The sequence below is a fragment of the Salvelinus fontinalis genome, chromosome 1 (assembly GCF_029448725.1).
Source record: "Salvelinus fontinalis isolate EN_2023a chromosome 1, ASM2944872v1, whole genome shotgun sequence".
NCBI lineage: Eukaryota > Metazoa > Chordata > Actinopteri > Salmoniformes > Salmonidae > Salvelinus > Salvelinus fontinalis.
In genome coordinates, this window is record NC_074665.1 from 6,500,617 (window position 1) to 6,524,964 (window position 24,348).

The 24,348-nt window shown below is 43.4% G+C and overlaps 1 protein-coding gene across 1 annotated transcript in view; it reads right to left on the bottom strand.

Moving 5' to 3' along the window:
* LOC129868123 (zinc finger CCHC domain-containing protein 24-like) overlaps positions 1 to 20,141 on the bottom strand; it is a 60,418-nt gene extending 40,277 nt beyond the window's left edge. The window contains exons 1-2 of the mRNA XM_055941820.1: positions 19,603 to 20,141; positions 4,056 to 4,256 (exon numbers count right to left, since the gene is read on the bottom strand). Of these exons, the coding sequence (XP_055797795.1) occupies positions 4,056 to 4,256; positions 19,603 to 19,842 (441 nt within the window). The 5' untranslated portion in view covers positions 19,843 to 20,141. The remainder of the gene's footprint in view (positions 1 to 4,055; positions 4,257 to 19,602) is intronic.
* Positions 20,142 to 24,348: the final 4,207 nt, after the last annotated feature.

Here is a 24,348-nt window from a genome sequence, read left to right on the forward strand (position 1 = left end):
CTAACGATCTTTCCTCATCATTACTCCAACCACTAACGATCTTTCCTCAACATTACTACAACCACTAACGATCTTTCCTCATCATTACTCCAACCACTAACGATCTTTCCTCAACATTACTCCAACCACTAACGATCTTTCCTCAACATTACTCCAACCACTAACGATCTTTCCTCATCATTACTACAACCACTAACGATCTTTCCTCATCATTACTACAACCACTAACGATCTTTCCTCATCATTACTCCAACCACTAACGATCTTTCCTCAACATTACTACAACCACTAACGATCTTTCCTCACTACGTCATCATTACTACAACCACTAACGATCTTTCCTCACTACGTCATCATTACTACAACCACTAACGATCTTTCCTCATCATTACTACAACCACTAACGATCTTTCCTCAACATTACTACAACCACTAACGATCTTTCCTCATCATTACTACAACCACTAACGATCTTTCCTCATCATTACTACAACCACTAACGATCTATCCTCATCATTACTACAACCACTAACGATCTTTCCTCAACATTACTACAACCACTAACGATCTTTCCTCACCATTACTACAACCACTAACGATCTTTCCTCATCATTACTACAACCACTAACGATCTTTCCTCATCATTACTACAACCACTAACGATCTTTCCTCACCATTACTACAACCACTAACGATGTTTCCTCATCATTACTACAACCACTAACGATCTTTCCTCATCATTACTACAACCACTAACGATCTTTCCTCATCATTACTACAACCACTAACGATCTTTCCTCATCATTACTACAACCACTAACGATCTTTCCTCATCATTACTACAACCACTAACGATCTTTCCTCACCATTACTACAACCACTAACGATCTTTCCTCACCACGTCATCATTACTCCAACCACTAACGATCTTTCCTCAACATTACTCCAACCACTAACGATCTATCCTCATCATTACTACAACCACTAACGATCTTTCCTCAACATTACTACAACCACTAACGATCTTTCCTCACCATTACTACAACCACTAACGATCTTTCCTCATCATTACTACAACCACTAACGATCTTTCCTCACCATTACTACAACCACTAACGATCTTTCCTCATCATTACTCCAACCACTAACGATCTTTCCTCAACATTACTCCAACCACTAACGATCTTTCCTCAACATTACTCCAACCACTAACGATCTTTCCTCATCATTACTACAACCACTAACGATCTTTCCTCATCATTACTACAACCACTAACGATCTATCCTCATCATTACTACAACCACTAACGATCTTTCCTCATCATTACTACAACCACTAACGATCTTTCCTCACTACGTCATCATTACTCCAACCACTAACGATCTTTCCTCATCATTACTACAACCACTAACGATCTTTCCTCATCATTACTCCAACCACTAACGATCTTTCCTCATCATTACTACAACCACTAACGATCTTTCCTCATCATTACTACAACCACTAACGATCTATCCTCATCATTACTACAACCACTAACGATCTTTCCTCACCATTACTACAACCACTAACGATCTTTCCTCATCATTACTACAACCACTAACGATCTATCCTCATCATTACTACAACCACTAACGATCTAGCCTCATCATTACTACAACCACTAACGATCTTTCCTCATCATTACTACAACCACTAACGATCTTTCCTCATCATTACTCCAACCACTAACGATCTATCCTCATCATTACTACAACCACTAACGATCTTTCCTCATCATTACTACAACCACTAACGATCTTTCCTCATCATTACTACAACCACTAACGATCTATCCTCACCATTACTACAACCACTAACGATCTTTCCTCATCATTACTACAACCACTAACGATCTATCCTCATCATTACTACAACCACTAACGATCTTTCCTCAACATTACTCCAACCACTAACGATCTATCCTCATCATTACTACAACCACTAACGATCTACCCTCATCATTACTCCAACCACTAACGATCTTTCCTCATCATTACTACAACCACTAACGATCTATCCTCATCATTACTCCAACCACTAACGATCTTTCCTCATCATTACTACAACCACTAACGATCTATCCTCATCATTACTCCAACCACTAACGATCTTTCCTCATCATTACTACAACCACTAACGATCTATCCTCATCATTACTACAACCACTAACGATCTTTCCTCATCATTACTCCAACCACTAACGATCTTTCCTCATCATTACTACAACCACTAACGATCTTTCCTCATCATTACTACAACCACTAACGATCTATCCTCATCATTACTCCAACCACTAACGATCTTTCCTCATCATTACTACAACCACTAACGATCTATCCTCATCATTACTACAACCACTAACGATCTTTCCTCATCATTACTACAACCACTAACGATCTTTCCTCATCATTACTACAACCACTAACGATCTTTCCTCATCATTACTACAACCACTAACGATCTTTCCTCACCACGTCATCATTACTCCAACCACTAACGATCTTTCCTCATCATTACTACAACCACTAACGATCTTTCCTCATCATTACTACAACCACTAACGATCTATCCTCATCATTACTACAACCACTAACGATCTATCCTCATCATTACTCCAACCACTAACGATCTTTCCTCATCATTACTCCAACCACTAACGATCTTTCCTCATCATTACTACAACCACTAACGATCTTTCCTCATCATTACTACAACCACTAACGATCTTTCCTCACCACCTCATCATTACTCCAACCACTAACGATCTTTCCTCATCATTACTACAACCACTAACGATCTTTCCTCATCATTACTACAACCACTAACGATCTTTCCTCATCATTACTACAACCACTAACGATCTATCCTCATCATTACTACAACCACTAACGATCTTTCCTCATCATTACTACAACCACTAACGATCTTTCCTCATCATTACTACAACCACTAACGATCTTTCCTCATCATTACTACAACCACTAACGATCTTTCCTCATCATTACTCCAACCACTAACGATCTTTCCTCATCATTACTACAACCACTAACGATCTTTCCTCATCATTACTCCAACCACTAACGATCTTTCCTCAACATTACTACAACCACTAACGATCTTTCCTCATCATTACTACAACCACTAACGATCTTTCCTCACCACGTCAACATTACTACAACCACTAACGATCTTTCCTCATCATTACTACAACCACTAACGATCTTTCCTCATCATTACTCCAACCACTAACGATCTTTCCTCATCATTACTACAACCACTAACGATCTTTCCTCATCATTACTCCAACCACTAACGATCTTTCCTCATCATTACTACAACCACTAACGATCTTTCCTCACCATTACTACAACCACTAACGATCTATCCTCATCATTACTACAACCACTAACGATCTTTCCTCATCATTACTACAACCACTAACGATCTTTCCTCATCATTACTCCAACCACTAACGATCTTTCCTCATCATTACTACAACCACTAACGATCTTTCCTCACCATTACTACAACCACTAACGATCTTTCCTCATCATTACTACAACCACTAACGATCTTTCCTCATCATTACTACAACCACTAACGATCTTTCCTCATCATTACTACAACCACTAACGATCTTTCCTCAACATTACTCCAACCACTAACGATCTATCCTCACCATTACTACAACCACTAACGATCTTTCCTCATCATTACTACAACCACTAACGATCTATCCTCATCATTACTAAAACCACTAACGATCTTTCCTTCAACACGTCATCATTACTAAAACCACTAACGATCTTTCCTCACCTGTCTAGGACTTCATCGGACTGTAGCTTTGCCAAAAGGAGAGGGGAAGCTGCTTGGTTTCTGATGGCGCCAGAACCAGCTCAGCTGGGGTTAGTCTTTGATGGTGTGTGTGTGTGTGTGGGTGTGGGTGTGGGTGTGTGTGTGTGTGTGTGTGTGTGTGTGTGTGTGTGTGTGTAGGGGCCAATGCTCTGCTCACCTGCGGGCAGTCTTTGATGTAATGTCCTTTGTTGAAGCAGAGATGGCACAGGTAGTTGGACGGCGGTCGCTTGCTCGGTTTGCGTGACTCAGAGGCGAGGGAAAGGTCAGAGAAGTGGTCCGTCAGAGAAGTCAAGCCGTCTACGATGTTGCTGAGCGAGCCGTAAGGAGAGGATCTTCTATACAAATTGTTGTTTAAGGCCTGCGGACAGAAAACAATGAGGACTGTATTGAATCTGTAGCACTGAACATCCACTATATAGCGCAATGGAAAATGAAAGGCAACGTCGCCACGGTCAAGAAGACTGCATTCCCGGTAAACGCAGCATGTGCCGGCTCAATCGGAAATTACCTTTACATTTTAACACGCATTTTCCACGATACTTCGGCGATACGGATTGAATAGAGTGAAATATGGACTTGAAATTTAGTTGATAACAATTTTTTTTTTCATCAATATGTCATTAAAGTAATGGGAAAGAATTGAATCTTGCTGAAAATGTCAATGACAGACGAGCCTGTCTCTAACACTGCATTGAGTGAATAACACATGGTTTAGAGCATGTTAAAAGGTACAATCTGGGATATTAGGCCAAAACAGGATTGTGCCAATTAGCTGACAGAGTGCAGATAGATACATGGCAGGGTCATTACAATACTGCCTATCTATCTATCTATCTAACTATATATCTCTATCTATCTGGGCCATTACAGTACAGTACAGTACAGTACAGTACAGTACTGTCTGTCTGTCTGTCTGTCTGTCTGTCTGTCTGTGCCAGAACACCACAACTTGATAGATCTTCCTGTCTGCTAGTCTCCTCACAACAGAAGTGGACATTATTTTATCTTTCCAGATGTGTTGTCATTCCCTCTACGAGCAGAAAGAATTCCATTTCCTGAGAGGAACAGAATGCCTTTGTCAAGGATCATTTTCTGATTCCCCCTTTTGGGTTGGCACAATCAGTACCATTGTATCTAATGATCCGGATATGAACCCTGACTAGAGCACCAGTGTGTGAAGAAGCAACAGGCTGTTGTACTATTTTATTCAATAAAAGTCCTTACGTACTATGTGTTGTGGAATGGAACTGGATCAGGATGTGGATTGGAACTGGATCGGGTTGTGGATTGGAACTGGATCAGGTTGTGGAATGGAACTGGATCAGGATGTGGATTGGAACTGGATCAGGATGTGGATTGGAACTGGATCAGGATGTGGATTGGAACTGGATCAGGTTGTGGAATGGAACTGGATCAGGATGTGGAATGGATCAGGATGTGGAATGGATCTAGATCAGGATGTGGAATGGATCTAGATCAGGATGTGGAATGGAACTGGATCAGGATGTGGAATGGATCTAGATCAGGATGTGGAATGGAACTGGATCAGGATGTGGAATGGAACTGGATCAGGATGTGGAATGGAACTGGATCAGGATGTGGAATGGAACTGGATCAGGGTGTGGAATGGATCTGGATCAGGATGTGGAACTGGATCAGGTTCTGGAATGGAACTGGATCAGGATGTGGAATGGAACTGGATCAGGATGTGGAATGGAACTGGATCAGGATGTGGAATGGAACTGGATCAGGATGTGGAATGGAACTGGATCAGGATATGGAATGGAACTAGATCAGGATGTGGAATGGAACTGGATCAGGATGTGGAATGGAACTGGATCAGGATGTGGAATGGAACTGGATCAGGATGTGGAATGGAACTGGATCAGGACGCAAGCGAGGCAATTTCCAGTGCACTGGGCGATGTCATAAAGCCACAAATCGCTAAGTAAAAACAACCATGTTACGTTGTCTATGTGAGTAATCAACTCACTGTACCACATGGCAGTGTGTACGACTGTTAAACCTAAACACAGAAATATACGTATATAGATTATGGGTCATACACTAAACATGGGGCATACTGTACACTAACCATGGGTCATACACTTAACCATGGGGCATACACTAACCATGGGTCATACACTAACCATGGGTCATACTGTACACTAACCATTAGTCATACACTAACCATGGGTCATACTGTACACTAACCATGGGTCATACACTAACCATGGGGCATTCACTAACCATTAGTCATACACTAACCATGGGTCATACTGTACACTAACCATGGGGCATACACTAACCATGGGGCATACACTAACCATTAGTCATACACTAACCATGGGTCATACTGTACACTAACCATGGGGCATACACTAACCATGGGTCATACTGTACACTAACCATGGGTCATACTGTACACTAACCATGGGGCATACACTAACCATGGGGCATACACTAACCATGGGGCATACACTAACCATGGGTCATACTGTACACTAACCATGGGTCATACTGTACACTAACCATGGGGCATACACTAACCATGGGTCATACTGTACACTAACCATTAGTCATACACTAACCATGGGGCGAACACTAACCATGACCCATACACTAACCATGGGTCATACTGTACACTAACCATGGGTCATACTGTACACTAACCATGGGTCATACTGTACATTAACCATGGGTCATACTGTACACTAACCATGGGTCATACTGTACACTAACCATGGGTCATACTGTACACTAACCATGAGGCATACACTAACCATGGGTCATACTGTACACTAACCATGGGGCATACACTAACCATGGGTCATACTGTACACTAACCATGGGGCATACACTAACCATGGGTCATACTGTACACTAACCATGGGTCATACTGTACACTAACCATGGGTCATACACTAACCATGGGGCATATACTAACCATGGGGCATACTGTACACTAACCATGGGGCATACACTAACCATGGGTCATACTGTACACTAACCATGGGTCATACTGTACACTAACCATGGGGCATACTGTACACTAACCATGGGTCATACTGTACACTAACCATGGGGCATACTGTACACTAACCATGGGGCATACTGTACACTAACCATGGGGCATACACTAACCATGGGTCATACTGTACACTAACCATGGGGCATACACTAACCATGGGGCATACTGTACACTAACCATGGGTCATACACTAACCATGGGGCGTACTGTACACTAACCATGGGGCATACACTAACCATGGGGCATACTGTACACTAACCATGGGTCATACACTAACCATGGGTCATACTGTACACTAACCATGGGTCATCATAGCACCTACATCTTCTAACAGCATATAGAATCATTGCAAGTATTTAATGAATGCTCTCGTGGTTATAGTCATAACTCCACTGTCTTAACCGTGACAGCTACTAGACCAGATTCAAGCATTTATGAATGGGCAATTACACGGTGACAGGGTGACGCTGAGACTTACTTTTACACTTTAAAATGTACCCCGAGCAAAAACCATGGATCGCAAAGTTAAACACACCTTACACCTACAGGGTATGCAAAAGTTTACTTTTAACAATTGCCACTGAACATTCTACTAAAACACATTTATTTGAGGAACAGATTTAAAGTCTGGTAACAGAGCGGTAACGGAACAGCAACAAAATGTTACGTTACCACATTTACCAAAAAACTCTTAAATATCTTCTCCGAATTAATATTCAAAGATGTCTGCAGAAAGAGTGGGGAGTCGGCTATATGACACCTGGTTATTAAACTACAGTAAGTGGATCAACACCCGGCAAATAAAATGATAGTAACAGAATGGCATCATGGGTACTTGATCTGTGCATAATTATGAATGGCATTCTATTCACGGTGACACATCCTGGATATGTATACAAAGGCAGAAACAGTTGAAGTCGGAAGTTGACATACACCTTAGCCAAATATATTTAAACTCAGTTTTTCACAATTCCTGACATTTAATCCTAGTAGAAATTCCCTGTCTTAGGTCAGTTAGGATCACTACTTTATTCTAAGAATGTGAAATGTCAGAATAATAGTAGAGAGAATTATTTTTTTCAGCTTTTATTTATTTAATCACATTCCCAGTGGGTCAGAAGTTTACATACACTCAATTAGTATTTGTTAGCATTGCCTTGAAATTGTTTAACTTGGGTCAAACGTTTCGGGTAGCCTTCCACAAGCTTCTCAAAATAAGTTGGGTGAATTTTGGCCCATTCCTCCTGACAGAGCTGGTGTAACTGAGTCAGGTTTGTAGGCCTCCTTGCTCGCATATGCCTTTTCAGGACTGCCCACACATTTTCTATAGGATTGAGGTCAGGGCTTTGTGATGGCCACTCCAATAACATGACTTTGCTGTCCTTAAGCCATTTTGCCACAACTTTGGAAGTATGCTTGGGGACATTGTCTATTTGGAAGACCCATTTGCGACCAAGCTTTATCTTCCTGACTGATGTCTTGAGATGTTGCTTCAATATATCCATCATCATTTTCCTCCTCATAACGCCATCTATTTTGTGAAGTGCACCAGTCCCTCCTGCAGCAAAGCACCCCCACAACATGATGCTGCCACCCCCGTGCTTCACAGTTGGGATGGTGTTCTTCGGCTTGCAAGCATCCCCCTTTTTCCTCCAAACATAATGATGGTCATTATGGCCAAACAGTTATATATTTGTTTCATCAGACCAGAGGACATTTCTCCAAAAAGTACGATCTTTGTCCCCATGTGCAGTTGCAAACCGTAGCCTGGCTTTTTTATGGCGGTTTTGGAGCAGTGGTTTCTTCCTTGCTGAGCGGCCTTTTAGGTTATATCGATATAGGACTCGTTTTACTGTGGATATAGATACTGTTGTACCTGTTTCCTCCAGCATCGTCACAAGGTCCTTTGCTGTTGTTCTGGGATTGATCTGCACTTTTCGCACCAAAGTACCTTCATCTCTAGGAGACAGAACGCGTCTCCTTCCTGAGCGGTATGACGGCTGCGTGGTCCCATGGTGTTTATACTTGCGTACTATTGTTTGTACAGATGAACGTGGTACCTTCAGGTGTTTGGAAATTGCTCCCAAGGATGAACGGGACAATTTTTATCTGAGGTCTTGGCTGATTTCTTTTGATTTTCCCATGATGTCAAGTAAAGAGGCACTGAGTTTGAAGGTAGGCCTTGAAATACATCCACAGGTACACCTCCAATTGACCAAAATGATGTCTGGACTGAACTGAACTGAACTCTACTATACTGGACTGAACTCTACTCTACTATACTGGACTGAACTCTACTATACTGGACTGAACTCTACTATACTGGACTGAACTCTACTATACTGGACTGAACTCTACTCTACTGGACTGTACTGAACTCTACTCTACTGAACTGAACTGTACTGAACTCTACTCTACTGGACTGAACTCTACTGGACTGAACTCTACTGGACTGAACTCTACTATGCTGGACTGAACTATACTGGACTGAACTCTACTATGCTGGACTGAACTCTACTGTACTGAACTCTACTGAACTCTACTGTACTGAACTCTACTATACTGAACTCTACTGTACTGAACTGAACTCTACTGTACTGAACTGAACTCTACTGTACTGAACTGAACTCTACTGTACTGTACTGAACTCTACTGAACTATACTGAACTCTACTATACTGAACTCTACTGTACTGAACTCTACTCTACTGGACTGAACTATACTGTACTGAACTCTACTCTACTGGACTGAACTATACTGTACTGAACTCTACTGAACTGTACTGAACTCTACTATACTGTACTGCACTGAACTCTACTGAACTCTACTATACTCTACTGAACTCTACTATACTGTACTGAACTCTACTGAACTCTACTGAACTCTACTATACTCTACTGAACTCTACTATACTGTACTGAACTCTACTGAACTATACTGAACTCTACTATACTGAACTCTACTGTACTGAACTATACTGGACTGAACTCTACTGGACTGAACTCTACTGGACTGGACTATACTGTACTGAACTCTACTGAACTGTACTGAACTCTACTATACTGTACTGAACTATACGGTACTGCACTCTACTCTACTGTACTGAACTCTACTGAACTGAACTATACTCTACTCTACTGAACTCTACTATACTGGACTGAACTATACTGTACTGAACTCTACTGAACTGTACTGAACTCTACTATACTGGACTGAACTCTACTGGACTGAACTCTACTGGACTGAACTCTACTGGACTGAACTCTACTGGACTGAACTCTACTGGACTGAACTCTACTGGACTGAACTCTACTATACTGAACTCTACTATACTGAACTCTACTGGACTGAACTCTACTGTACTCTACTGTACTGAACTCTACTGAACTCTACTGTACTGAACTATACTGTACTGAACTCTACTGTACTGAACTCTACTGAACTCTACTATACTGAACTCTACTGTACTCTACTCTACTGAACTCTACTCTACTTAACTCTACTGTACTGAACTCTACTGTACTGAACTCTACTGTACTGAACTCTACTGTACTGAACTCTACTGAACTCTACTCGACTGAACTCTACTGGACTGAACTCTACTCTACTGAACTCTACTCTACTGAACTCTACTCTACTGAACTCTACTGTACTGAACTCTACTGTACTGAACTCTACTGTACTGAACTCTACTGTACTGAACTCTACTGTACTGAACTCTACTGAACTCTACTCTACTGAACTCTACTGGACTGAACTCTACTGGACTGAACTCTACTGGACTGAACTCTACTGGACTGAACTCTACTGGACTGGAGTGAACTATACTGTACTGAACTCTACTGAACTCTACTATACTGTACTGCACTGAACTCTACTGAACTCTACTATACTCTACTGAACTCTACTATACTGTACTGAACTATACGGTACTGCACTCTACTCTACTGTACTGAACTCTACTGAACTGAACTATACTCTACTCTACTCTACTGAACTCTACTATACTGCACTCTACTCTACTGTACTGAACTATACTCTACTCTACTGAACTCTACTATACTGTACTGCACTCTACTCTACTGAACTGAACTATACTCTACTCTACTGAACTCTACTATACTGAACTATACTCTACTCTACTGAACTATACTCTACTCTACTGAACTCTACTCTACTGTACTGAACTCTACTATACTGTACTGAACTCTACTATACTGTACTGAACTCTACTATACTGTACTGAACTCTACTATACTGTACTGAACTCTACTATACTGTACTGAACTCTACTATACTGTACTGAACTCTACTGAACTCTACTATACTGTACTGAACTCTACTCTACTGGACTATACTCTACTCTACTGTACTGGACTCTACTGTACTGGACTCTACTGTACTGGACTCTACTGTACTGGACTCTACTGTACTGTACTCTACTCTACTGTACTCTACTCTACTGAACTCTACTCTACTGAACTCTACTCTACTGAACTCTACTCTACTGGACTATACTGTACTGGACTATACTGTACTGAACTATACTCTACTGTACTGGACGCTACTGTACTGAACTCTACTCTACTGAACTGCACTGTACTGCACTCTACTGTACTGAGCTGTACTGTACTGAACTCTACTGTACTGAACTCTACTGTACTGGACTCTACTGTACTGGACTCTACTGTACTGGACTCTACTGTACTGGACTCTACTGTACTGGACTCTACTGTACTGGACTCTACTGTACTGTACTGCACTCTACTGTACTGCACTCTACTGTACTGAACTCTACTCTACTGGACTCTACTCTACTGGACTCTACTGTACTGCACTCTACTGTACTGCACTCTACTCTACTGCACTGAACTCTACTGCACTGAACTCTACTGCACTGAACTCTACTGCACTGAACTCTACTGCACTGAACTCTACTGCACTGAACTCTACTGCACTGAACTCTACTGCACTGAACTCTACTGCACTGAACTCTACTGCACTGAACTCTACTGCACTGAACTCTACTGCACTGAACTCTACTGCACTGAACTCTACTGCACTGAACTCTACTGCACTGAACTCTACTGCACTGAACTCTACTGCACTGAACTCTACTGCACTGAACTCTACTGCACTGAACTCTACTGCACTGAACTCTACTGCACTGAACTCTACTGCACTGAACTCTACTGCACTGAACTCTACTGGACTGAACTCTACTGGACTGAACTCTACTGGACTGAACTCTACTGGACTGAACTCTACTCTACTGAACTCTACTCTACTGAACTCTACTCTACTGAACTGAACTATACTCTGCTGCACTCTACTCTACTGGACTGAACTCTACTCTACTGGACTGAACTCTACTCGACTGAACTCTACTCGACTGAACTCTACTCGACTGAACTCTACTCGACTGAACTCTACTCGACTGAACTCTACTCTACTGGACTGAACTCTACTCTACTGGACTGAACTCTACTCTACTGGACTGAACTCTACTCTACTGGACTGAACTCTACTCTACTGGACTGAACTCTACTGGACTGGACTGAACTCTACTATACTGTACTGCACTGAACTCTACTGAACTCTACTATACTGGACTGAACTATACTGTACTGAACTCTACTGAACTGTACTGAACTCTACTATACTGGACTGAACTCTACTGTACTGAACTCTACTGGACTGAACTCTACTGGACTGAACTCTACTGGACTGAACTCTACTGGACTGAACTCTACTGGACTGAACTCTACTGAACTCTACTATACTGAACTCTACTATACTGAACTCTACTCTACTGAACTCTACTCTACTGAACTCTACTCTACTGAACTCTACTCTACTGAACTCTACTCTACTGAACTCTACTCTACTGAACTCTACTGAACTCTACTATACTCTACTCTACTGAAATCTACTGGACTGAACTATACTCTACTGAACTATACTCTACTGAACTATACTCTACTGAACTCTACTCTACTGAACTCTACTGGACTGAACTCTACTGGACTGAACTCTACTGGACTGAACTCTACTGGACTGAACTCTACTGGACTGAACTCTACTGGACTGGACTGAACTATACTGTACTGAACTCTACTGAACTGTACTGAACTCTACTATACTGTACTGCACTGAACTCTACTGAACTCTACTATACTCTACTGAACTCTACTATACTGTACTGAACTATACGGTACTGCACTCTACTCTACTGTACTGAACTCTACTGAACTGAACTATACTCTACTGAACTCTACTATACTGTACTGAACTATACGGTACTGCACTCTACTCTACTGTACTGAACTCTACTGAACTGAACTATACTCTACTCTACTGAACTCTACTATACTGCACTCTACTCTACTGTACTGAACTATACTCTACTCTACTGAACTCTACTATACTGTACTGCACTCTACTCTACTGAACTGAACTATACTCTACTCTACTGAACTCTACTATACTGAACTATACTCTACTCTACTGAACTATACTCTACTCTACTGAACTCTACTATACTCTACTGAACTCTACTATACTGTACTGAACTCTACTATACTGAACTCTACTATACTGTACTGAACTCTACTATACTGTACTGAACTCTACTGAACTCTACTATACTGTACTGAACTCTACTCTACTGGACTATACTCTACTATACTGTACTGGACTCTACTGTACTGTACTGGACTCTACTGTACTGGACTCTACTGTACTGGACTCTACTGTACTGGACTCTACTGTACTGGACTCTACTGTACTGGACTCTACTGTACTGGACTCTACTGTACTGTACTGAACTCTACTCTACTATACTGTACTGAACTATACTCTACTGTACTGGACGCTACTGTACTGAACTCTACTCTACTGAACTGCACTGTACTGCACTCTATTGTACTGAGCTGTACTGTACTGGACTCTACTGTACTGGACTCTACTATACTGGACTCTACTATACTGGACTCTACTATACTGGACTCTACTCTACTGGACTCTACTCTACTGGACTCTACTCTACTGGACTCTACTCTACTGGACTCTACTCTACTGGACTCTACTCTACTGGACTCTACTCTACTGGACTCTACTATACTGGACTCTACTATACTGGACTCTACTCTACTGGAATCTACTCTACTGGACTCTACTCTACTGGACTCTACTCTACTGGACTGCACTCTACTGTACTGCACTCTACTGTACTGCACTCTACTGTACTGGACTGAACTCTACTGCACTGAACTCTACTGCACTGAACTCTACTGCACTGAACTCTACTGCACTGAACTCTACTGGACTGAACTCTACTGGACTGAACTCTACTGGACTGAACTCTACTGGACTGAACTCTACTGGACTGAACTCTACTGGACTGAACTCTACTGGACTGAACTCTACTGCACTGAACTCTACTGCACTGAACTCTACTGCACTGAACTCTACTGCACTGAACTCTACTGCACTGAACTCTACTGGACTGAACTCTACTGGACTGAACTCTACTGGACTGAACTCTACTGGACTGAACTCTACTCGACTGAACTCTACTCGACTGAACTCTACTCTACTGAACTCTACTCTACTGAACTCTACTCTACTGAACTCTACTCTACTGAACTGAACTATACTCTGCTGCACTCTACTCTACTGGACTGAACTCTACTGGACTGAACTCTACTGGACTGAACTCTACTGGACTGAACTCTACTGGACTGAACTCTACTGCACTGAACTCTACTGCACTGAACTCTACTGGACTGAACTCTACTGGACTGAACTCTACTGGACTGAACTCTACTGGACTGAACTCTACTGGACTGAACTCTACTGGACTGAACTCTACTCTACTGAACTCTACTCTACTGAACTCTACTCTACTGAACTGAACTATACTCTGCTGCACTCTACTCTACTGGACTGAACTCTACTGGACTGAACTCTACTGGACTGAACTCTACTGGACTGAACTCTACTGGACTGAACTCTACTCTACTGAACTCTACTGAACTCTACTCTACTGGACTGAACTCTACTCTACTGGACTGAACTCTACTGCACTGAACTCTACTGCACTGAACTCTACTGCACTGAACTCTACTGCACTGAACTCTACTGCACTGAACTCTACTGCACTGAACTCTACTGCACTGAACTCTACTGCACTGAACTCTACTGCACTGAACTCTACTGGACTGAACTCTACTGGACTGAACTCTACTGGACTGAACTCTACTGGACTGAACTCTACTGGACTGAACTCTACTCTACTGAACTCTACTCTACTGAACTGAACTCTGCTGCACTCTACTCTACTGGACTGAACTCTACTGGACTGAACTCTACTGGACTGAACTCTACTGGACTGAACTCTACTGGACTGAACTCTACTCTACTGAACTCTACTGAACTCTACTCTACTGGACTGAACTCTACTCTACTGAACTCTACTCTACTGGACTGAACTCTACTCTACTGGACTGAACTCTACTCTACTGGACTGAACTCTACTCTACTGGACTGAACTCTACTGGACTGGACTGAACTCTACTATACTGTACTGCACTGAACTCTACTGAACTCTACTATACTCTACTGAACTCTACTATACTGAACTATACGGTACTGCACTCTACTCTACTGTACTGAACTCTACTGAACTGAACTATACTCTACTCTACTGAACTCTACTATACTGCACTCTACTCTACTGTACTGAACTATACTCTACTCTACTCTACTATACTGTACTGCACTCTACTGTACTGAACTGAACTATACTCTACTCTACTGAACTCTACTATACTGCACTAAACTCTACTGAACTATACTCTACTCTACTGAACTCTACTATGCTGTACTGAACTCTACTATACTGTGCTGAACTCTACTATACTGTACTGAACTCTACTATACTGTACTGAACTCTACTATACTGTACTGAACTCTACTATACTGTACTGAACTCTACTGAACTCTACTATACTGTACTGAACTCTACTCTACTGGACTATACTCTACTATACTGTACTGGACTCTACTGTACTGAACTCTACTGTACTGAACTCTACTGTACTGGACTCTACTGTACTGGACTCTACTGTACTGGACTCTACTGTACTGGACTCTACTGTACTGGACTCTACTGTACTGGACTCTACTGTACTGGACTCTACTGTACTGTACTGAACTCTACTGAACTCTACTGTACTGGACTATACTGTACTGAACTATACTCTACTGTACTGGACGCTACTGTACTGAACTCTACTCTACTGAACTGCACTGTACTGCACTCTACTGTACTGAGCTGTACTGTACTGAACTCTACTGTACTGAACTCTACTGTACTGAACTCTACTGTACTGGACTCTACTGTACTGGACTCTACTGTACTGGACTCTACTGTACTGTACTCTACTGTACTGCACTCTACTGCACTGAACTCTACTGGACTGAACTCTACTGGACTGAACTCTACTGGACTGAACTCTACTGGACTGAACTCTACTGCACTGAACTCTACTGCACTGAACTCTACTGCACTGAACTCTACTGCACTGAACTCTACTGCACTGAACTCTACTGGACTGAACTGAACTCTACTCTACTGAACTCTACTCTACTGAACTGAACTATACTCTGCTGCACTCTACTCTACTGGACTGAACTCTACTGGACTGAACTCTACTCTACTGGACTGAACTCTACTGGACTGAACTCTACTGGACTGAACTCTACTGGAATGAACTCTACTGGACTGAACTCTACTGGACTGAACTCTACTCTACTGGACTGAACTCTACTGGACTGAACTCTACTCTACTGAACTGAACTCTACTCTACTGGACTGAACTCTACTCTACTGGACTGAACTCTACTCTACTGGACTGAACTCTACTGGACTGAACTCTACTGAACTCTACTCTACTGGACTGAACTCTACTCTACTGGACTGAACTCTACTCTACTGGACTGAACTCTACTCTACTGGACTGAACTCTACTCTACTGGACTGAACTCTACTGGACTGAACTCTACTCTACTGGACTGAACTCTACTCTACTGGACTGAACTCTACTGGACTGGACTAAACTGTACTGAACTATACTGTACTGGACTATACTGAACTGGACTTTACTGTACTGTACTCTACTCTACTGTACTGGACTCTACTGGACTGGACTCTACTGGACTGGACTCTACTCTACTGAACTATACTGAAGTATACTGTACTATACTGTACTGTACTGAACTCTACACTACGGAACTATACTGTACTCTACTATACTGCAATGTGCTCTACTGCAATTCTGGTTTGTGACTACTATGATTTGGCAGTCATTGTTTCAATTGCAGTCATTGTGTAACTTATTTTTCGGTCACTGTTCCGATTTTTGTAACAGAGTGAATCTTTTTAGTCATTCAATAATTCAGAAACAAACTTCATATCAGTAAAAAAAAAAAAAAAACGAATTGGTAGGTCTACCTTTACGTGTTACTGTAGTGAACTTTCATGATCCTCACGAGGCAGAGAAATTAGAAAAAATCTGAAAATATGTGGGTTTTTGGTTCACAGAATGACAAGACGTTAGGTAATATTTCTTAAACTTACAGAACTCAAATCATTTATGAAAAACTAAATATAAATGTTGATATTAGTTTACTTCAAAAATTAGTTTACTTCAAAAATGTTTTTCAAGACCCCTTTTCCATCTGTCACCATAAATCTGTTAATTTTAGGTTGGAAAATGGTTGAACGACGTCTTGATTTTACTTTCAGTTGACACGAAATTTGATATGCTCCTATAAACTTCACGTTGATGCTTTTTTGCAAAAAGCACACCTATTCCTCTGGTCAAACGTAGTGCACTATATAGCGAATAAGATACAGCCTAGCTTTCTGTAGCATATCTCACAAGCCAAATAAATCCTAGTTTCTTCCTCACCGCGTCTGATGAATGTGGTATTCTACTTGACATACTGCACCGGTCTATATTTCAGACTTCTCCTGAGAGGGATGGTAATCGAATTGAGCACCACCACCAGCAGCACCAGCAGGCCCCATGCAGTATAGGAACATTGCATAGGGTCTACGTCCCAAACGGCACCCTATTCCCTTATTAGCGCACTACTTTGACCGTAGCCCTATGGTCCCTGGTCAAAAATAGTGCACTACTTAGGGAATAGGGTGCCAAATTGGATGTAGACTTTTTCAACCTTCCCTACCTCCCCTGGCAGCTCACTGACATCAGAACAGTCTCAACACACACCAGGCGCTATGTACTGTGTAAGAGGGGCTCATTCATACTATAGCCTACATACAGCCAATCACCAGTCACCACACTTTTGTGGCGCAATGGAGGCAGGTATGTCAGAGATAGGGATCTACTGTACGTTTACTGTACGTTTACTGTACGTTTACTGTACGTTACTGTACGTCTACTGTACATTACTGTACGTCTACTGTACGTCTACTGTACGTTACTGTACGTCACTGTACATCACTGTACATTACTGTACGTATGCTGTACGTCTGCTGTACGTCTGCTGTACGTCTGCTGTACGTCACTGTACGTCACTGTACGTCACTGTACGTCACTGTACGTTTACTGTACGTCACTGTACGTTTACTGTACGTTTACTGTACGTTTACTGTACGTTTACTGTACGTCACTGTACGTCTACTGTACGTTACTGTACGTCTACTGTACGTCTACTGTACGTCTACTGTACGTCTACTGTACGTCTGCTGTACGTTACTGTACGTCACTGTACGTCTGCTGTACGTTACTGTACGTTTGCTGTACGTTACTGTACGTTTGCTGTACGTTACTGTACGTTTGCTGTACGTTACTGTACGTTTGCTGTACGTTACTGTACGTTTGCTGTACGTTACTGTACATTACTGTACGTTACTGTACGTTTGCTGTACGTTACTGTACATTACTGTACGTTGCTGTATGTTTACTGTACATTACTGTACATTTACTGTAGTTTACTGTAGGTTACTGTACGTTACTGTACGTTACTGTACGTTTACTGTACGTTACTGTATGTTTACTGTATGTCCAACTAAAATAATATTGTAAGTGGGTCATGCATTAAAATGTGAAAATATGTAGGATGGCACATTGTATTGGTAAATTATTATTATCATTTTTTTTTTAATTTAAAACCCTAACGACGCTGGGCCAATTGTGCGCCACCCTACGGGACTCCCAATCACGGCCGGTTGTGATACAGCCTGGATTCGAACCAGGGGCTGTAGTGACGCCTCTGGCACTGAGATGCAGTGCCTTAGACCGCAGGGGCTCTAATGGGACCGTAAGATTTGTAGCCCTATGGGTTGAGTATAATTATTATTATAATCAAAACCAAATTATATAAGAACATATCTGTGCATGCTTCAAGTGAAGGGGTAAGCATACAGTATACAGCTTTAATGTTCAACTTGAGACCAAAAAATATGGTGTTAAAAGTGTTCATTGCAATCACAATATTATAATTGTTCTATGAATGACAGAATACAATATTGGATAAAGTTCAATCAAAGTTGTTTGACATGACACACTATACAGTTTGTGCAAATCACATATATCATAGGGGGGGGGGGGGGGGTTGTATAAACTTTTCACAACTATACCTCATTCCTCTGAAGTTGCAAGAAGTTGTTAAGATAGTTTGAGTTGAGCGCAGAGCTCAGGTCGACAGCAGCAGCGGACCGCTGTTCGTAGTTGTTCAGGTCCGGTGGAGAACTCTCCGAATCCGGTCTGAACGCATCGAAGTCATTGGTCTGGTGGGAGTCTTGTAGAGACATATAGATCCAATTCAGTAGTTGTGCTGGTTGGTACACAGATGTACCCGTATCTATGGCAGACATCATGTTGATCTTTTGGAAGAGGAACGCACAGCGCGTCTTGAAGTTAAAGCGCCTCCGGAGTTATTGCTGCAGAATTAGGCTACCAAAACCAAATCACCTAATCCTGATACAAAAAGCAATCCTTTCCACCTCTTTAACCTGATAAAAAAAAGGTATCCTTGCATTCACCTCAAAGAGCCCTCTTGGACTCCAATCCCTGGATTATGGTCACGGGAGAACCGTGATAAAGGCATGACAGGGCAAAACGTTTGTGCCAGTCAAAATATATGTGGACTCAACTCTGTAGCCTATCTCCACTCACCGAAGACCACAGCCGAGATGAGTTTAGCTCATTGCATATTCTCTCTCCGTCATTGGAGTGCTTCATTATTGAATAGCTAGGAGGTCTGATAGAGCCCCACAGTGGAGGTGTCACAATACCCATAAAACCTTGCGGTCAATCAGGAAAATGCCCCGGTGTGATGTTTTGATAAGCATGTAAATCTATTTCGGACAAAAGGTGACTTTTGTTAATATATTCGGCTCTATTTACACTCAGATTCGAACATGCTAATTAGCATCACAGCAAACATCTTGCAAAACTACAAATCCCTGAAAGCTCCTGCGTTTCATCTCTAGCTGACACCTTTTCTAAACAGGTATTGTGTCAATTTAAAACTTCCAAAAGACATTTCACAGAACTGTCAATTTAAGGAAATATAGCCTATCTATTCCCTACTACATTTAGCTAACATTAGATAGTTAATCCAGAGATTCTTACCTTTGCCTCAATTCGGCAGTCTCATCCAGATCAGCATGGCGTTTGTAGTTCTTTATGATAGCCACATTAGCAGCTAATTAGCATTTAATTTGGGGGGGGGATAAATACAGACAAATATATTGATTAAAGTCACCTTGTCTGTGAGAGATTTACGCGGTTATCAAAACGTCACGTCAGGGTACGCCTACACAAAACACTTCTCTTATTTTAAAAGTGTTTCTAAAATCCCCTTATGGGAAAAATGAATGGTGGAAAAAAGATTGGAACCATTTCCCTGTTTGACCGCTAGGTTTTATGGGTATTATGACTCATACTGTAGTAATCTATGCTAGAGTTGTCTCGATAGCTACAGTAGGGTCAGGTTTCCATAACTGATGCTGGAGACCTGTAGTGGTATAACGTAGGCTACTTAACAAAAAATACCTTAAAGTAGGCTACTACTTAACAAAAAATACCTTAAAGTAGACTACTACTTAACAAAAAATACTTTAAAGTAGGCTACTACTTAACAAAAAATACTTTAAAGTAGGCTACTACTTAACAAAAAATACTTTAATTGAAGTAGGCTGCCACTTAACAGAAAATACTTTAATTAAAGTAGGCTCCTACTTAACAGAAAATACTTTAATTAAAGTAGGCTACTACTTAACAGAAAATACTTTAATTAAAGTAGGCTGCCACTTAACAGAAAATACTTTAATTAAAGTAGGCTGCCACTTAACATAAAATACTTTAATTAAAGTAGGCTACTACTTAACAAAAACTACTTTAATTGAAGTAGGCTCCTACTTAACAAAAACTACTTTAATTGAAGTAGGCTGCTACTTTGTCACACCCTGGCCTTAGTTATCTTTGTTTTCATTATTATTTTAGGTAAGTCAGGGTGTGACATGGGGAAGTTTGTGTGTTTTTGTATTGTCTAGGGTGTTGTATGGTTTAGGGGGTTAAATAGAGTAGATGGGTTAGTGTTCAGTGTAGGTGTCTAGAAGAGTCTATGGTTGCCTGAATTGGTTCTCAATCAGAGACAGCTGGTTATTGTTGTCTCTGATTGGGAGCCATATTTAAGGCAGCCATAGGCTTTAGCTGTTTGTGGGTAATTGTCTATGTTGAACGTTTGTAGCTTGTGTGTGCACTAACGTTTGTAGCTTCACGGTCGTTTGTTGTTTTGTTTCTGTTTATGTATAGTGTTCGTTTTGTCTTCATCTCCAATAAAAGAAGATGTCTTCATTTCCCGCTGCGCCTTGGTCCTCTCTCTCACCCACTTATTATGACGATCGTGACAGAATTACCCACCAACAAAGGATCAAGCAGCGGTGTAACGGGAGAAAACAACAGGACCCACCTACACAGGATTTCTGGACATGGGAGGAAATACGGGACGGTAAAGGGCCATGGGCTCAAAATGGAGAATATCGCCGCGCTCGTGAAGAGCTGGAGGCAGCTAAAGCAGAGAGGCGGCGGTATGAGGAGGCAGCAAGGCGAAACGGTAGGAAGCCCTCGAGGAAATGCCAAAAATTTCTTGGGGAGGGGCTCATGGGGAGTGTGGCGAGTCCAGATAGGTGATCTGCGTCAACTTCCCGTGCTACCCGTGAGGACCCTAAGAAGGAACCTGAGCCAGTCGGGCTGATTTTGGAGGTGAGCAATGGGAATGATACAGAGACTGTTAAGGATTTATTGAGGAGGTTGGAGGAGAGTGAAATGAGGGAGCTGCTGTGTTGGTGCGTGAGGCACAAAATCCACCCGACAGAGCATGTGTGGGAAGTGATGTTACCTGAGTCAGCTCTCCTTGCTCATCCTGAGGTGCGTGCTAACCGTCTGGGAATGACAGTCCCACGAACCAGGCCTCCTGTACGCCTCCCTAGTCCTGCACCTCCGGTAGCAGCCCCACGTACTAACTCTCCTGTGGCAGCCCCTCGTACCAGTCCTCCAGTTCCGGCACCACGCACCAAGCCTAATGTGCGTTTCCAGAGTCCAGTACGTCCTGTTTCTCCTCCCCGCACTAGCCCTGAGATGCGTGTCCCCAGCCCGGTACCACCAGTTCCGGCACCACGCACTAGGCCTAATGTGCGTCTCCAGGGTCCAGTATGCCCTGTTCTTCCTCCCCGCACTAGCCCTGAGATGCGTGTCCCCAGCCCGGTACCACCAGTTCCGGCACCACGCACTAGGCCTAATGTGCGTCTCCAGGGTCCAGTATGCCCTGTTCCTCCTCCCCGCACTAGCCTGAAGGCCTACAGTGCGTCTCAGCCGGCCAGAGTCTGCCGTCTGCACAGCGGTGCCTGAACTGCCCGTCTGCCAAGCGCCATCTGAGCCACCCGTCTGCCAAGCGCCATCTGAGCCATCAGTCTACCCAGCGCAATCTGAGCCATCCGTCTACCCAGCGCCATCTGAGCCATCCGTCTGCCCAGCGCCATCTGAGCCATCCGTCTACCCAGCGCCATCTGAGCCATCCGTCTACCCAGCGCCATCTGAGCCATCCGTCTGCCCCGAGCCATTAGAGCCGCCCGTCTGTCCCGAGCCGCTAGAGCCATTCGTCAGTCAGGATCTGCCAGAACCGCCAACCAGACAGGATCAGCCAGAGCCGCCAACCAGACAGGATCAGCCAGAGCCGCCAACCAGACAGGATCAGCCAGAGCCGACAACCAGACAGGATCAGCCAGAGCCGCCAATCAGACAGGATCTGCCAGAGCCGCCAACCAGACAGGATCTGCCAGAGCCGCCAACCAGACAGGATCTGCCAGAGCCGCCAGCCAGCCATGAGCAGCCAGATCCGTCAGCCAGCCATGAGCAGCCAGATCCGTCAGCCAGCCATGAGCAGCCAGATCCGTCAGCCAGCCATGAGCAGCCAGATCCGTCAGCCAGCCATGAGCCGCCAGATCCGTCAGCCAGCCATGAGCAGCCAGATCCGTCAGCCAGCCATAAGCCGTCCAGCCAGGATCCGCCAGAGCCGTCATCCAGCCAGGATCCGCCAGAGCCGTCATCCAGCCAGGATCCGCCAGAGCCGTCATCCAGCCAGGATCCGCCAGAGCCGTCATCCAGCCAGGATCCGCCAGAGCCGTCATCCAGCCAGGATCCGCCAGAGCCAGCCAGCCAGGATCCGCCAGCCAGCCAGGATCCGCCAGCCAGCCAGGATCCACCAGAGCCAGCCAGCCAGGATCCGCCATCCAGCCAGGATCCGTCCCTCAGTCCGGAGCTGCCATCCCTCAGTCCGGAGCTGCCCCTTATCCTGGTGCTGCCCCTTATCCTGGTGCTGCCCCTTATCCTGGTGCTGCCCCTTATCCTGGTGCTGCCCCTTATCCTGGTGCTGCCCCTTATCCTGGTGCTGCCCCTCAGTCCGGTGCTACCCCTCAGTCCGGTGCTGCCCCTCAGTCCGGTGCTGCCCCTCAGTCCGGTGCTGCCCCTCAGTCCGGTGCTGCCCCTCAGTCCGGTGCTGCCCCTCAGTCCGGTGCTGCCCCTTAGTCCGGTGCTGCCCCTTAGTCCGGTGCTGCCCCTTAATCCAGTGGGGTTAATGTGGAGGGTGGCCATTTGGAGGAGGCTACAAAAGTGGGTAGTGACTATGGTGGGGTGGGGACCACGACCAGTGCCAGAGCCGCCACCGTGGACAGACGCCCACCCAGACCCTCCCCTAGACTTTATGCTGGTGCGCCCGGAGTTCAAACCTTAAACCCCCCCCCCCCCCCCCCCCCCCCCTTATGTCACACCCTGGCCTTAGTTATCTTTGTTTTCATTATTATTTTAGGTAGGTCAGGGTG